The 18,036-nt window shown below is 40.8% G+C and overlaps 1 protein-coding gene across 4 annotated transcripts; it reads left to right on the top strand.

The window, feature by feature from the left end:
• Positions 1-1,078: 1,078 nt before the first annotated feature.
• LOC118361511 (GTPase IMAP family member 4-like) lies at positions 1,079-11,239 on the top strand. Of its 4 annotated transcripts, XR_008083499.1 has the most exons (5): positions 1,079-1,162; positions 1,938-2,696; positions 2,984-3,030; positions 7,485-7,528; positions 7,971-11,238. XR_008083499.1 is itself a non-coding variant. In XM_035741514.2 (4 exons), exons 1-3 carry the CDS (start codon positions 1,132-1,134, stop codon positions 2,995-2,997), a joined length of 804 nt encoding a protein of 267 aa, XP_035597407.1. In that variant the 5' UTR covers positions 1,079-1,131; the 3' UTR covers positions 2,998-3,030; positions 7,485-11,239. The 4 variants fall into 4 exon arrangements, 3 of the variants coding, with proteins under 3 accessions (XP_035597407.1, XP_035597406.1, XP_035597405.1); XM_035741514.2 differs by having other exon boundaries at positions 7,485-11,239; XM_035741513.2 differs by lacking the exon at positions 2,984-3,030.
• The last annotated feature ends 6,797 nt before the right edge of the window (positions 11,240-18,036 follow it).

Genomic DNA, 18,036 nt, shown 5'->3' with positions numbered 1-18,036 from the left:
TATCTAACAGTGAACATTGCTTTGGTGATTGATTTGATGGGTAGTCATGGATACAGCACTCTACTGATTACACAACCAATGACGTGTGCCTCACCATGCAATAATTGCTCCAAATGCATTTTTATTAGTCTGTTGGAAATGGGATTTTCCTCCCATCCATTTTACAGTAAACAAGGGATTTATTGATGACGTGTTTCTTATCGTGAAAAAAAGTGGATTCACAGAAGGAGTACTAGTATTGAGGAAAACTTGCAAAGGAATCGATTTCTAGCTATTTAAGCAAAGTAAGTGTTTTTTGTGTGTGAACATCACAACTCATTAGCACGGACTGTTTAGCTAATACTGTTTTAGTCCCCGTTTCTGCAATTACGTGGTGATAATGGAAGCTTGAAGCAACAAGCCATACCTCCACTTTAGCATGTTTATCAGTAATTACAAATCAAAGCTCTTCCTCTATATAGACAGCTAGCTATCTACTTGGGACAAGCTAGCTACCGCCAAGAAGAGGATGAAGACCATTTGTGCCTATATGACATTCATTAGGAAAACGCTCATTATCTAGTGCACTCGTCCTAAACAAAGTAATCTCTATAAACAATTAGGTAAGTCAAGTCTACCAAACTTAGTGCACTCTGTTTGTTATAGATTCTAGTTTTGGAAACAGAAAACTGTATGTGTAACGAATGTGAAAGGGCTAGTTTAGTTAGCGGTGTGCGCTAAATAGCGTTTCAATCGGTTACGTCACTTGCTCTGAGACCTTGAAGTAGTAGTTCCCCTTGCTTTGCAAGGGCCGCGGCTTTCGTGGAGCGAAGGGTAACGATGCTTCGAGGATGACTGTTGTCGATGTGTGCAGAATGTCCCTGGTTTGCGCCCGGGTATGGGCGAGGGGACGGTTTAAAATTATACTGTTAATTATACTGTTACATATGGAGATCATTGATGAGAAAATTAGCAGAATGTCAGCCAAAATCCATCTAGCTCAATGTTCTCCCATTGCCGGCAAACGGGCTTTCTCTCACTACCATATTTGGTAGTGAGAGGAAACTCTAACCGGATGTCTCAAATGTATACATCCGGTGAAATATCTGTCTCATCTAGCTGTGATTCAACTTTGGAAAAGTAAACAGCGACATGGAATCGGAGAAAGAAGTGCAATCAATAGGTAAAAGACAAACGGTGTCTCAAGTAAATCGATACAACTCATCGAACAAAACGTATTAAGATAAGGTTATCGATAGTTCACTGGAGGTTAACAGTAACAACATCGCTAACGTAAGTTAAATAACGTTAGTGGCTAGCTAGTTTGGTTAACTATGCAGTTTAAACTAACTCTGAGCCGAACGTGACACGTTTCACTTAACTAGCTAGTTTACTGCTTCAGACCGGTTCACTATGAGTCAAATGTTAGAATAACTCGGCTGATACAAAGCAAGATCCGGTTTCAACCATAGCCACACAGGAGATGAGCTGGCTGGATTTGAATGTTGACACGAACGAATGAAAGTGATACAGTAACTAACTACTCATTGATATCAATGCAGAAAGGCAGGCTATGACTCGTTTATACACTGGCTTTATTAAAGGGATTTGAACTTGATAAAAATGATTATGCAACTAAAGATTCTGTAGCTAAACTGCGTGGTTCACTTACGGTATGGTTGTAAAGTTTCTAGCCTATAAAAATGTTGCCAGTAGTGTGACCTTAATTGGCATGTCAGTGTAATTAGTCTATCTATTTAGTTAGTAACGAACATAGTTGCCAATATTGTCTATACAGCGGGAGAGCTTTGATATGTAATTACTGATAAACATGCTAAAGTGTAGGTATGGCTTGTTGCTACAAGTTTCCTTTATCAAAACGTAATTGCAGAAACGGGGACTAAAACAGTATTAGCTAAAAAGTCCTTGCTAGTGAGTTGTGATGTTTGTACTCCCAGGAGATGTCCCTGACCCAGAGGAGGAAGAGAAGAGGCTGGCGGCAGCAGCCCGGGAAGCCAACCATCTAACTGAGTTGAGGCTGGTGCTGTTGGGCTGGAGGTGGCCTGGGAAGAGCCTGACAGGCAACACCATACTGGGCCACGAGGAGTTCCGCCTGGAGCGGGCGGCTGAATTCTGCGTCAAGCGTCAGACTGAGGTGGAGGGGCGCCAGGTGACGGTAATAGACACGCCGGGCTGGTTCTCAACACAGTCCACGCCACCAGTCTACCAGCAGGAGATGGTGCGGGGCGCCTCCATGTGCGGGCCCCTGGGCCCCCACGCTTTCTTGCTGGTCATCCCTGTGGGCATGTTTACCGAGGTGGACCGGGCCCGCATCGAGGAGCACTTGGCTCTGTTCGGGGAGCGTGTGTGGAGGCATACCATCGTGGTGTTCACCTGGGCAGATGTGCTGAGGAACATGTCCATCGAGAGGCACATCAAGCGAGAGGGGAAGGATCTGCAGTGGGTGCTGGAAAAGTGCAAGATGCGGTACTTTGTCATCAGCAACTACATATTTGGGGAGCACCCCCAGCTGCGGCAACTTATGGAGAAGATAGAGAAGGTGGTGGCGGAGGAGGGCATCTATAACCCAGAGGATGTGGAGGAGAAGAAACCTCTGGGCCAGAATCAGAACCAAACCCAGAACCGGGAGCTTGGAGCAAGGCCCAAAGTGAATTCTGCCGTAGGATTGGCCAAAATGGACATGGACCCGCCCCACAGTGAGTGACAGCTTTACTGACAACTCAGATATAGTCTTGTACCAGGTAACAGCAGTCTCATAGGCTAAACCTCACACGGGGTGAAATTTATAATCCTTGCTCTTCTCTGCAAAACTTGTACTTGCATTACTGTTGTATTATTCCACTTAGGGTAACTATTTGAATTACTCATGTGGTAGTTATGTACATTGTACCAAGTACATCCTCTCCCCCTCCTTACATTTCTTCCTTCATTTTCTTTCCCAACTATCTCTCCTCTTTATCTCGTGTCTGCTGCTTGGGAATAGAGAAGAATCCATGATGATTGTCCAGGACAAGGCAATATTCCTCTATAGTAATATCAATACTTCAATGAACGAGTCTTTAACAAGATAGTTTCACATAGATGTGAAGACAATGATAGTTATACCAATGATATTACTAGGGATGCACAATATATCGGAATTGGCTGATGTTAGCTAAAAATGGCAACATCGGTATCGACCCGATATCAAGTTTAACACTGATTGTTTTTTAACAATCAGTGTTAAACTTGATAATGTCAAAGCTACTATGCATACCTATATAATGTAGGTACATGGCGTGATAACGCCACGTAAAATGTTGCACTACACGTTCAACACAGCATTCCTAACCTTGCCCACACAATGTCTGCTGTGTGGATTGAGCAGTCAACAAGTCGAGCAGTCATTTGAAAGAGTAAGAACATTTCAACTCAAAGGCGAAATCCATGAAAGCCAAGATAATGGATTTCATTGCCTTTGACAGTCAACTGTTCTCTGTCATGGGTGCTGTTGGCTTTCGCCGACTGGTCGAGCACCGGTACACAATACCAAGTGTGCTATATTTCAGATGTTGCCCTACCTACCGGAGTTACACAGTAATAGCGTCACTGCTATTAGCTTCACGACATACATACTATGGAATGCCGTTTGGGTTTTTGCGTGTCAAAAAATATACAGTAGCACTCAAAGCTGTACAAAATAGTGTGCTAACACCGGCCACAAACGATGTGTTTACAATAGAGGTCGACCGATTAATCAGAATGGCCGATTTAATTAGGGACGATTTCAAGTTTTCATAACAATCGGAAATCGGTATTTTTGGGCGGCACTTTTTAATTTTTTTTAATGTATTTTTATTTTTACATTTTATTTATTTTAATTTTATATACATTTATTTAACTAGGCAAGTCAGTTAACACATTCTTATTTTCAATGACGGCCTAGGAACGGTGGGTTAACTGCCTTGTTCAGGGGCAGAATGACAGATTTTCACCTTGTCAGCTCGGGGGATCCAATCTTGCAACCTTACAGTTAACTAGTCCAACGCATTAATGATCTGCCTCTCTCTCGTTGCACTCCACAAGGAGACTGTTACGCGAATGCAGTAAGCCAAGGTAAGTTGCTAGTTAGCATTTAACTTATCTTATAAAAAACAATCAATCATAATCACTAGTTAACTACACATGGTTGATGATATTACTAGATATTATCTAGCGTGTCCTGCGTTGTGTATAATCTGACTGAGCATACAAGCATACAAGGATCTGACTGAGCGGTGGTAGGCAGAAGCAGGTGCGTAAGCATTAATTCAAACAGCACTTTTGTGCGTTTTGCCAGCAGCTCTTCGTTGTGCATCAAGCATTGTGCTGTTTATGACTTCAAGCCTATCAACTCCCCCGACATGAGGCTGGTGTAGCCGAAGTGAAATGGCTAGCTAGTTAGCGGGCTAATAGCGTTTCAAATGTCACTCGCTCTGAGCTTTCTATTAGTTGTTCCCCTTGCTCTGCATGGGTAACGCTGCTTTGATGGTGGCTGTTGTCGTTGTGTTGCTGGTTCGTGTCCAGGGAGGAGCGAGGAGAGGGTTGGAAGCTATACTGTTACACTGGCAATACTAAAGTACCTATAAGAACATCCAATAGTCAAAGGTTAATGAAATACAAATGGTATAGAGGGAAATAGTCCTATAATAACTACAACCTAAAACTTCTTAGCTGGGAATATTGAAGACTCATGTTCATGTTAAAAGGAACCACCAGCTTTCATATGTTCTCAGGTTCTGAGCAAGGAACTGAAATGTTAGCTTTTTTACATGGCACATGTTGCTCTTTTAATTTCTTCTCCAACACTTTGTTTTTGCATTATTTAAAACAAATTGAACATGTTTCACTATTTATTTGAGGCTAAATATATTTTATTGATGTATTATATTAAGTTAAAATAAGTGTTCATTCAGTATTGTTGTAATTGTCATTATTACAAAGACATTTTTAAATCGGCCGATTAATCGGTATTGGCATTTTTGGTCCTCCAATCATCGGCATCGGCGTTGAAAAATCATAATCGGTAGGCCTCTAGTTTACAATACCGCATTGGTAATAAAGCATAATTTGTTCGACCGCAACTTCCGAGGTAGCTAGCTTTAGCTTGGTACCTAGCTAGCACCAATACAACCAGCCTGAAAACAATGACGAGTTGAAACTGCAGACATTTTCATTATTCTTAGCAATGGTTTAGGAACCCTCTTAAGTATTAGCTAGGTTGCCACTTTTTGTTCGCCTATTGAAATTGAAGTTCAGTACATAAAAATAAATAGCTAGCCAGCTACTTAACCCTATTGCCCAAAGCTAGCGTTATAAGCAGCTAGCTAGCTTCATCTTGCTAGTGGCTCGACCGGACCAAGTAATGTGTTGTGAAGCTAGTCACTAATGATTAGGCACAATAGTGGAATTTCCCGTTTACCTTCAAAATAAAACTGTCATTGACAGTGATGCAAATGAATACAAATAGTAGAATTATGCCATACTTTTATTTTGAATGCTAGTGCACGATTGTGGCTAATCCTTATTGTGGCTAGCTTCACATAGATGGGTTCCGACCACCATTAATCAAGTAAGAACTGTGTTATAAATTAGGGTTATTTTAGATGATGACACCTAGCTATATAGTTAGCTTGCTACTGAAACAGATTGTCATTATTTGACACGTCAAATATTGTTATTTGACACGTCAAATATTGTTATTTGACGTGTATCTTTTTTTGACAAGCAAAAACCCAAACGACGTTCCATAGAAATCCTGGTTGAGAATGAAACGACTCAACAAATGAACAATGAACAGCACAGCAAGTAAGTGAAATAAATAGGTTTTGATTATGTTTTGCTGGTAATGGGGACATACGTAAATGCCCCAAAAAAATAACTTTTTGGTCAGTGTGGTGTGTGTGTAACTAGGCAAGTTAGTTAAAAACAAATTCTTATTTACAATGACGTCCTGGATGACGCTGGGCCAATTGTGCGCCGTACTAGAATGCTTAAAAGGCCGCAAAAATGTCAAATATCTGTATCGGGTTTTGTTTTTGCAAGGAAAATATTGGTATCGGCCAAAAATGTCACATCATTAGATATTACATATACAGTAACAGTCAAACGTTTGGACACACCTACTCATTCCAGGGTTTTTCTTTATTTGGACTATTTTCTACATTGTAGAATAATAGTGAAGACATCAAAACTTTGAAATAACAGATATGGAATCATGTAGTAACCAAAAAAGTGTTAAACAACTCAAAATATACTTTATTTTTTAGATTCATCAAAGTAGCCACCCTTTGCCTTGACAACCTTTGCACACTGTTGCCCTTCTTTCAACCAGCTTTACCTAGAATGCTTTTCCAAGGGGAGTTCCCACATATGCGGAGCACTTGTTGGCTGCTTGTCCTTCACTCTGCAGTCCAACTCATCTCAAACCATCTCAATTGGGTTGAGGTCAGGTGATTGTGGAGGCCAGGTCATCTGATGTAGCTCTTGATAATTCTCCTTAGTCAAATAGCCCTTACATAGCCTGGAGGTGTGTTGGGACATTGTCCTGTCAAAAAACAAATGATAGTCCCACTAAGCACAAACCAGGTGGGATGTGTATCACTGCAGAATTCTGTGGTAGCCATGCTGGTTAAGTGTGCCTTGAATTCCAAATGAATCACTGATAGTGTCACCAGCAAAGCACCCCCACACCATTACACCTCCTCCGTGCTTCACAGTGAGAAACACACATGTGGAGATCATCTGTTCACCTACACTGTGTCTCACAAAGACATGGCGGTTGGAACCAAACATTTCAAATTTGTACTCATCAGACCAAAAGACAGATTTCCACTGGTCTAATGTCCATTGCGTGTGTTTTTTTGTCCCAAACAAGTCTCTTCTTCTTATTGGTGTCCTTTAGTAGTGGTTTCTTTGCAGCAATTTTACCATAAAGGCCTGATTTACACAGTCCGCTCTGAACAGTTGATGTTGAGATATGTCTGTTACTGTAACTCTGTGAAGCATTTATTTGGGCTGCAATTTCTGAGGCTGGTAACTCTAATGAACTTATCCTCTTCAGCAGAGGTAACTCTGGTTCTTCCTTTCCTGTGGTGGTCCTTGTGAGCGCCAGTTTCATCCTAGCGCTTGATGGTTTTTGTGATTGCACTTGAATAAACGTTAAATGTTCTTGAAATTTTGACTGACCTACATGTCTTAGAGTAATGATAGACTGTCGTTTCTCTTTGTTTATTTGAGCTGTTCTTGCCATATTATGGACTTGGTCTTTTACCAAATAGGGCTATCTTCTGTATACCACTCCTACCTTGTCACAACACAACTTATTGGCTCAAATGCATTCACAAGGAAAAATTGTAGAATGTAGTGAAAATAAAGAAAAACCCTTGAATGTGTGTGTCCAAACTTTTTGACTGGTAATGTACATCTGAAGTAAACCTTGTCTGTTATTATGTGTCCATTTTCAGATTCAGTGGATGGACTGACTGACTGACTGACTGAAGGAGAGCTGGTGAGCCACCGCAGTACTGATTTCAGAGCTCTATGTCCATACGTTACCCCAACCTCAGGGCCTGTATTCGTAAAGCGTCTTCGAGTAGGAATGTTGATCTACGATCAGTTCCCCTTTTAGATCATAATGAATGAGACGGGGGGGGCATGATCCTAGATCAGTACTCCTACTCTGAGATGCTTTATGAATACAGACCCAGGTTCTTTTAAACCTTTAAGACTTAATCTCTACCATTTTATATAAATAATAGTTATCTGTAACTGGATGTGGGCTAACATGATCAGGGGTCACGTTAATGCGGAATTCTGCGTTTTATCACACCACAGGGGGGGAAAAAATATAAAACCCATAAATATCTTGCTGCATTTTGTAAACACAGATCTAAAATGCTTCTTGTAATTGCTGCTCGGCATCAGGCTTTTTTTTTTTTTTTTTGCTTCAGTTGCAATTCTACACTCCAATGAGAATTCACGAATGGGCATTCTATCAGAAGACAGCACTCTGACTGATATGTAGCTACTTTTCTTCAGTACATTTTATCGGTGTAGCCTGCTTTTCTCTGGTCAAATGTACCATTAACTTCAAGCAAAACCTAAGTAAACGATGTGGCTGCCGGCCAAATAGCATTTTACTTCTGTTGTCATCTGATGATAATGAAGCTATTTTCTGCTGAATGTGTTGCACTAATATATTTTATGTGAAGGAAAACTACAGTTGCATGTCCCTGATCACTCTTAAAGCAACAAAAGAAAACTTTTAATATAAAATAGTTAGAAACCTTGATTTTGTGATTGTCTGCGTTTTGAAAATGTAGATTTCTGAACTCTAGCGAGATCCCTGATGATGCTGTTCTTGCTTTTTGAGACTGTTAGGTCTACCTCGTACCTATGACAGTTCTGATGCAATGTATATATTTGGGGATTTTATTGTATCTGATTTGCACATGAAGTAAGAAGCAAATCACATTACGGTACCAGTCAAAAGTTTGGAGTCAACTCATTCTAGGATTTTCCTTTATTTTTTACTGTTTTCTACATTGTAGAATAATAGTGAAGACGTCAAAACTAAACTATGAAATAACACATGGAATAATGTAGTCACCAAAAAAGTGTTAAAACAAATGAAAATATATTTGAGATTCTTCATAGTAGCCACCTTGACAGCTTTGCACACTCTTGGCATTCTCTCAACCAGCTGCATGAGTTAGTCACCTGGAATGCATTTCAATTAACAGGTGTTCCTTGTTTAAAGTTAATTTGTGGAATTTCTTTCCTCCTTAATGCGTTTGAGCCAATCAGTTGTGTTGTGACCAAGGTAGAGGTGGTATACAAGAACAGCTCAAATAAGCAAAGAGAAACAACAGTCCATCATTACTTTAATACATGAAGGTCAGTCATTCTGGAAAATGTCAAAAACAAAAGTTTCTTCAAGTGCAGTCGCAAAAACTATCAAGTGCTATGATGAAACTGGCTCTCATGAAGACCGCCACAGGAAAGGAAGTACCAGAGTTACCTCTGCTGCAGAGGATGAGTTCATTAGGATACGATAAGGTTCCCGCAGTGAAGCATGGAGATGTGATGGTGTGGGGGTGCTTGCTGGTGACACTGCCAGTGATTTATTTAGAATTCTTGACACACTTAACCAGCATAGATACCATGCTGCGATACGCCATCCCATCTGGTTCGTGTTTAGTGGGACTATCATTTGTTTTTCAACAGGACAATGACCCAAAACACATCTCCAGACTGTGTAAGGGCTATTTGAACAAGAAGGATTTGATACATTGAAAGAATGCAAGTGTGCAAAGCTGTCATAAAGGTGGCTACTTTGAAGAATCTAAAATATAAAGTATATTTTGATTTGTTTAACACTTTTTTTTTTTGGTTTCTATATATGATTCCATATCTGTTATTTCATAGTTTTGATGTCTTCACTATTATTCTACGATGTAGAACATAGTAAAAATAAAGAAAAACCCTGGAATGAGTAGGTGTGTCCAAACTTTTGACTGGTACTGTACATTTATACAAGATTGAAAAAAGCCTGACTTTAGAGGTCAAATGTGTACCAATGTAGGCCCTGTATATCTACCGTTTTCTTCATGAAGTGAGGATCATGGGGAAAACTACTGTACATGACAGGTCTCTAAGGCTGGGACAGAGACAAGGAAGTCCCTTAACCTGGTGTGTACAGCACATGCTAGATTGCGCTATTATGTTTTTTACATTTTTAATAAACGTTAATGTTAAGGAAAACTTTGTTAAAAGCTACCCCAATTGTGACCAAAAAGTTGTGTAGTGTTTTATCAAGCACTTGAAGTGCAGGTACTGTTTTACTCTACTAGTAGAGAATATATACATATCTTTGTCTGGGTTTTGTATATGGGTGTGAAATGATAAATTATGCATTTTCATTTATCAGGCTCATGTATCTGTATGTATCAAACCCTACCTTCTTTGCAAGGGAATAGCTGCTGAAAATGTGTTTTTAAATGCAAGTTGGATAATGATAAATCAATGGCACATTGCATTTTAATATTATTTTGTGGCAGCTATATGCTTCCGGTGTCTTAATTATTCAGATTAGTAATTTTATTGAATAGGTTTCTTGTTTTGAAAATGGCTTATTTCTGTGGGTTGGGTTTATTTTAATCCTGCCCATATGCCTACAGCTGGCAGCACCCCAAAAATCATCCATTTGGAGCACAGCTGAATGCGACCTCATCATAATGCCAATCCTCAATTTGGTTTGACATTTTATATTCCTAAAGGGCTAGTTAGGGATCATCAGTAAATTACACAATGTACATGGGACAATATTTTTTAAAGTAAATGGCTTTAAACTTCAATGACTTAACCTCAAACCAAATATAAATTGTAGAAATGCATATACAACTATTGAATGCATTTCAGACCACTAAAAGATGTGCAACATGAAAATATTGTCCCATTTACATAGTCATATATTGTATGGTCCCTAACTATCCCCCAGAGGTAGGCTATCCAAAGTCAAACCAATTTTGCCACTGTCACACACCAACCCGGCTGAAGCTACAGTAATTGGTGAAATAATTTGTCTAACTCATCACACCTGCAAACACACGAGACACCCACATCAATCCACCCCCCGAAACCAACTCAGGTTTGAATTCAGTCATGGCTGCTAAGCATTTCTTAAATGAACCAAATCTAAATTGAAGCCAAATCAAGAAGTGCAGTTGCCCTTTACTACTGTGAATAAAGGTGGAAAAGATGTCTATTATTATGTCCTTATTGTAATCATTATAATTATGATATCCCTTTACTCTTTATAATTGCTTCCTATACTGAGAAGCAATACTACTAGTAGTAGTAGTAGCTCCATTCACTAACATCCAATGATGGGTATAACACTGACTGTTTTCTATGTTGATATGGTATACAAACTATTTTACAAACATATTCATATTGGTGATTTGTCTTGCTGTTACATTGTATTCTGTGAGTTACACTTTCGTGTAAGGGTTCTGAGTCAATAAAATAGATATGTGGTAGAAGGTGTCTTCTCTAGTCAGTGCAACTTAAGTTGTCTTTTGTTTCCATATAATTGTTTTGTTTGTTTGTGTTGTCTTTTGCTGTAGTAGACAAGTCATTTTTTTTTAAATGTAACTAAATAAAGTTCATATTTTGATGAAATGTAAGATAACTTTTGACCTGCAGTAGTTTGTTATTGTTTAGTATCTGAAGCAAAAATGTACCCGCATTGGTCATGAAAAACAGCCACAGGCTCTTTCTCAATCTTTTCTCAATTCCTTGCAATTCCTCTCTCCTCCTGAAACCCATTGGAAAAAGGTCATGGGGAAGAGACCATAGATCTTCTCTTCCAACACAGTTAAGGAGATAGGATTCGAGGAATCACATATAACTAATTGAGACAGAGGCACATGCTGATGATGGCGCGTTGTTTCAAGACTGACATCTCCTGGTCAATGTGTGGACTACAAATGTAGGGCCTGCTCGTGATTCAGCATTTTCCTCAGTACAATTTTCCAAGTATAGGTTCTCTTTTCCTTTAGTCTATTGAATTATCCATTTGTCAATCTAAGTAACAAAAACATCCTCATCAAAATCGCTCCATGATTTCCTTAAAAAAAAAAATCGAATAGTTTGTCTAATTTTAGTTTGTGACCGAACAAGCGCACGTATAGTGTAGAGAGTCATTGTACCATCTAAACCGCTGTGAAATATATTTTCCATAACTGAAAATATTGTATTTTCAGCTGTTTGAGGCTGGTATACAAAACTGAAAAAAATGACACTTAAGAATAGGAAGCATAGAAATAGCGCACAGAACAGATCTTCCGCTTTATAGAAATGCTTTCAATGAGAATGACAGATGTATAACTCACATGTTTATGTGAATTTGGTTGAGTTACCCAAAATGTTTCATAGTGCATCTTTAAAGCTGCAATAATGTATAAATCGCTCCGCCATTTCCTGGTTGCAAAAATGTGAATAGTTTGCCTAATTTCAGTTTGACGAAACGAGCAAGTGTAGTGTAGAGAATCATTATACCATCTAAACCGCTGTGGAATATCTTTGCCATATCCATATTTTCAACTGTTTCAATCTACGAAAGTAAAAGACTTAAGAACGGGAAGCATAGAAAACACATCTACCACTTCTCAGATTAGCTTTTTTTTTTTTACACATTGCAGTTTAAATTATAGATGTTTTTTTTTTTTTTTTACATGGGTGGCGTGTGAATCCACCGCATGGCGTATGTCAGCCTTCCGCATCTGTGGTGGGAGGTGGCCGAGCTACAACGGTGTTTGTGAGACCAAGAGGCATCCCGAAATTCAGTCTTCTCAAGAAATCGTCTGTAGGGTCCGAACAGTTTGGCCTTATTCTAAAATTGATACTTTTTTTTAAATCAATCTATACACAATACCCTATAATGACGTAGCGAAAACAGGTTTTTAGAGATTGTATCAAATGTATTAAGAATAAAAAACAGATACCTTATTTACGTAGGTATTCAGACCCTTTGCTATGAGACATGAAATTGAGCTCAGGTGCATCCTGTTTCCATTGATCATCCTTGATGTTTCTACAACTTGCTTGGAGTCCACCTATGATAAATTCAACTGATTGGGCATGATTTGGAAAGGCACACATCTGTCTATATAAGGGCCCACAGTTGACAGTGCTTGTCAGAGCAAAAACCAAGCCATGAGGTCGAAGGAATTGTCTGCAGAGCTCTGAGACAGGGTTGTGTCGAGGGACAGATCTGGGGAAGGGTACCAAAAAAATGTCTGCAGCATTGAAGGTCCCTAAGGACACAGTGGCCTCCATCATTCTATAAATGGAAGAAGTTTTGAACCACCAAGACTCTTCCTAGAGCTGGCCAAACTGAGCAATCGGGGGAGAAGGGCCTTGGTCTGGGAGGTGACCAAGGAGGTGACCAATGGTCTGGGAGGTGACCAATGGTCACTCTGACAGAGCTCCAGAGTTCCTCTGTTGGACATGTGAGAAGCTTCCAGAAGGACAGCCATCTCTGCAGCACTCTACCAAACAGGCCTTTATGGTAGAGTGGCCAGACGGAAGCCACTTCTCAGTAAAAGGCACATGACAGCCACTTGGAGTTTGCCAAAAGGCACCTAAAGGACTCTCAGACCATGAGAAACAAGATTATCAGGTCTGATGAAATCAAGATTAAAGTCTTTAGCCTGAATGCCAAGCGTCACGTCTGGAGGAAACCTGGCACCATCCTTACGGTGAAGCATGGTGGTGGCAGCATAATGCTGTAGGGATATTTTTCAGTGTCAGGGACTGGGAGACTAGTCAGGATCGAGGGAAAGATAAATTTAGCAAAGTACAGCGAGATCCTTGAAGAAAACCTGTTCAGGACCTCAGACTGAGGCGAAGGTTCACCTTCCAACAGGACAACGACCCTAAGCACACAGCAAAGACAACACAGGAGTGGCTTCGGGACAAGTCTGAATATCTTTGAGTGGCCAAGTCAGAGCCTGGACTTGAACCCAATCTAGCATCTCTGGAGAGACCTGACAATAACTATGCAGTGACGCTCCCCATCCTACCTGACAGAGCTTGAGAGGATCTGCAGAGAAGAATGGGAGAAACTCCCCAAATACAGGTGTCCCAAGGTTGTAGCGTCATACCCAAGAAGACTCGAGTCTGTAATATCTGTTAAAGGTTCTTCAACAAAGTACTGAGTAAATGGTCTGAATACTTATACAGTATAAAGGTAATATTTTGTTTTTTTTAAATTATTATACATTTGCAAACATTTCTAACCCTGTTTTTGCTTTGTCATTATGGGGTATTGCGTGTAGATTAATGATGAAAAAATCCCCACTTTAATCCATTTTAGAATAAGGCTGTTAACGTAACAAAATGTGGAAAAAGTCAAGGAGTCTTCCGAGTATTTTCCGAATGCACTGTATCTCTTAAATGTAGGACAGACACCCCTCCCCCAACAGCTTAGACATTGAGCTTAAGTGGTCCTTGCCTAGACTTTGAGGTTAAGTGGAGCCCTTGGAGTATCGGTCAATGTGGAGTGTTTGTCAAGAGTAATTGAAGTCAATCATGACTGATTAGCGATACCTCCAAAATTAACAGGCAGGTTGACTAATGACAAGTTGAATTTGTTATGGAAACCATGATACACTACTTGACCAAACGTATGTGGACACCTGCTCGTCGAACATCTCATGCCAAAATCATGGGCAGTAATGTGGAGTTGCTATGAAATGCTTACTTACAAGCTCTTAACCAACAATGCAGTTTTAAGAAAAAATATTTCCTAAATAAACTAAAGAAAACAAGTAACAATAAAATAACAATAATGAGGCTATGGGTACCAAGTCAATGTGCTCGGGGTAATTTGTACATACGGATAAAGTGACTATGCATAGATAATAAGTCGGTCCCGTTTTGTGAGCTTGTGCAGCCTACCACTTTGTGGCTGAACCGTTGTTGCTCCTAGACGTTTCCACTTCACAGTTGACCGGGGCGACTCTAGCGGGGCAGAAATGTGACAAACTGACTTATTGAAAAGGTGGCATCTTATGACGGTGCCACGTTGAAGGTCAGTGAGCTCTTCGGTAAGGCCATTCTACTGCCAATGTTTCTCTATGGAGATTGCATGTCTATGTGCTCGATTTTATACACCCGTCAGCAACAAATTTGGTGGGGTTGCTGAGCTATTTGTCTCCAAAACACTGTGAAGTCAATTCCAACACTAAAAACCTGTAGAGAGATTTGTTGAAGAGTCATCCTGTGAAGTCCCCCGCAAAATTACTGTGACAAAGTCATTCAAAACTTGGCATGGTAAATAATTGTATATTTGGAGAAGGTGCTTTTAAGCTGAAATGCTACTGACAAAAAAGCCACTGAAAAGCTAATAAAATGGCCTCCATTTGGGTAGTTCTATCTAGACTATCATATGAATTCAAATGTCATCCTATTCCAAATGCAGTCTCAAACCAGACCCTAGGCAACTGTGGCGTTTGGAAATTGTGGGAGGCAAGGCAGATGTCTTGAGACGATTCCAAATACACTTCTTTTCCATGAGTACCACTCACTACCACTAGATGGCAATAAGACATCATATGTGCACTTGCTGATAACACTCAGTGGACCATCCATTCCTACTGTTCTGCTCATTTTGGAGGGGTGATTGCCAGGCGGGTTTTACCAGATTATTATGCTTACGGGCATGTTATACTATAATATACTATAATACTACTATACTATATGTATAATATACACTACACTGTTGGACTGGCCACTGACTCCACTACAAAACCACTGACAGTATAGAGAAATCCTCTTGGCAGTGCACATCTCCATTCCCGCCGTTACCTAAACCCCAGTGCTCTCCTCCAGTGGCCCACCTGAGGTGAGATATGGAGAAATGGACAATGTTATTGTTTCAGAGTCCCTGGTGCTTTCTTCTGCATGTCTCTCAACCCCTTCGTGGTGTGTTACTCCAGTCTAGTGTATTCCTTCAGGGGTAGACTCGTGTTTGTTTGAATCACGCTCTGGTGACAGGCTTCTTTCTGGCTTGGTGAAGTTTCCTTTCTTTTGGCTCTTCTTACTGTTTTCCCTGAGGACGGTTACAAAGTGCTTCTAAAACAAGTATGCGCTTGCTGTTATTTGTTGTACCACATGGTTTAGCAGGGAGAATGGGATAACAATTGTGTGTGTGTGTATGTTTGTGCATGCGTGTGTTTGTGTGGTCCACACTCTGTGTGGTCCAATCCCCCCTGGCCCTGGCTAACACACTCCACCGGTCTATCGCTGTAGGTGCTAATCCTAAAAACACACACTTGTGTTCCTTGAACAAGTGTAGCAGCAGTGAATTCCCCAGTCAAGCCTGCCAGGCTGACGGAGAGTAAAACAGTCCCTCTAATCTCCCAACATCTGCTCAATGAAACCTGCTTTCAATTTACACCAAAGATCTGTCACGTTCAGAGAAGGAACAGCAACACAAACTCCTGTTTACAGTGAGAAGCATCCAGGTAGACACACACATGCTGCTGCGCCATGTGTAGTCTAGCTGTCAGACACTGGGCTGCCGAGCTCATTTGAAATCTTGGAATCAAATGTTATTTGTCACATGCTTTGTAGACCAACAGTGAAATGCTTTCTTATGGGCCCTTCCCAACAATGCAGAGAGAGAGGAAGTAATAGAAATTGATAACACAATAATAAATATACAATGAGTAATGATAACTTGGCTATATACACGGGTACCAGTACCGAGTCGATGTGCAGGTGTACCAGGTAATTGAAGAAGATACAGTGCATTTGGAAAGTATTCAGATTGCTTGACTTTTTCCACATCTTGTTACGTTAATCTTATTCTAAAAATGTATAATATCTTCTTTTTTTCATCAATCTACACACAATATCCCATAATTACTCCAATTTTATATTAAAACCCCCCAGAAATATCACATTTATATAAGTATTTAGAGTCTAAATTTTAGACCCTTTACTCAGTACTTTGTTGAAGCACCTTTGGTAGCGATTACAGCATCGAGTCTTCTAAGGTATGACGTGACAAGCTTGACACACCTGTATTTGGGGAGTTTCTCCCATTCTTCTCTTCAGATCCTCTCAAGCTCTGTCAGGTATTTTCTAGTCTCTCCAGAGATGTTTAATTGTGTTCAAGTCTGAGCTCTGGCTGGGCTACTCAAAGACATTCAGAGACTTGTCCCGAAGCCACTCCTGCATTGTCTTGACTGTGTGCTTAGGGTCGTTGTCCTGTTGGAAAGTGAACATTTGCCCCAGTCTGAGGCCCTGAGTGCTCTATAGAAGGTTTTCATCAAGGATCTCTCTGTACTTTGCTCCGTTCATCTTTCCCTCAATCATGACTAGTCTCCCAGTTCCTGCCATTGAAAAACATCCCCACAGCATGATACCACTACCACCATGCTTCACCATAGGAATGGTGCCATGTTTCCTCCAGATATGACACTTGGCTATTTGGTTAACTATTTAACTATTTAGCAGCCTTATGGCTTGTGGGTACAAGCTTTTCAGGGTACTGTTGGTTCCAAACATATTACATCGGTAATGCTTGCTTTGTGGTAGCAGAGAGAAAAGGGTATTACTTGGGAGGCTGGAGTCTTTGACCATTTTTAGGGCCCCTTCCTCTGACACTGCCTGGTGTAGAGACATCTTGGATGGCAGAGAGCTCGGGCCCAGTGATGTACTGGGGGCATGCTCAGCCCTCCGATTCCTGTCATCTAAGATCAACTCCTTAGTTTTGCTGGCGTTGACGGAGAGGTTGTTGTCCAGGCACTACACTGCCAGGTGTATGACCTCCCTATAGGCTGTCTCATCGTCATCGGTGATCAGGCTTACAACCGTCATGTCATCAGCAAACGTAATGAAGGTGTTGGAGTCGTGCTCGGCCACGCAGTCGTGGGTGAACAGGGAGTACAGGAGGGGACTAAGCACACACCCCTGAGGGGTCCCAAGCACGCACCCCTGAGGGGCCCCCGTGTTGAGGGTCAGCATGGCGGATGTGATGTTGCCTACCATCACCACCTGGCGGCGGGACATCAGGAAGTCCAGGATCCAGTTGCAGAAGGTGGTGTTCAGTCCCAGGGTCCTTAGCATAATGTTGTGCTTGGAGGGCACTATGGTGTTGAACACAGATCTGTCAATAAACAGCATTCTTGCTTGTGTTCCTCTTGTCGAGGAAGAGGGAGAGGGTAGAGATTTTGTCATCTGTGGATCTGTTAGGGCGGTATGGAATTGGAGTGGGTCCAGGGTGTTTTGATTTGTTTTGATTTTGTTGAGTTTGTGGTGTGATATTTCAATGAACCATCTCTGTTATGGGTTCTAGTGGCTTGGGGGTACAGAATAGTAATGTTTACTACAAGCCTCTCTGTCTGTCTGTGTGTCTGTGTGTCTGTGTGTCTGTGTCTGTGTGTGTGTGTGTGTGTGTGTGTGTGTGTGTGTGTGTGTGTGTGTGTGTGTGTGTGTGTGTGT

This window comes from Oncorhynchus keta, chromosome 28 (assembly GCF_023373465.1).
Source record: "Oncorhynchus keta strain PuntledgeMale-10-30-2019 chromosome 28, Oket_V2, whole genome shotgun sequence".
In the NCBI taxonomy this organism is placed as follows: domain Eukaryota; kingdom Metazoa; phylum Chordata; class Actinopteri; order Salmoniformes; family Salmonidae; genus Oncorhynchus; species Oncorhynchus keta.
Note: the sequence above shows the minus strand (reverse complement) of the source record. Positions and strands in the feature narration are given on the sequence as shown.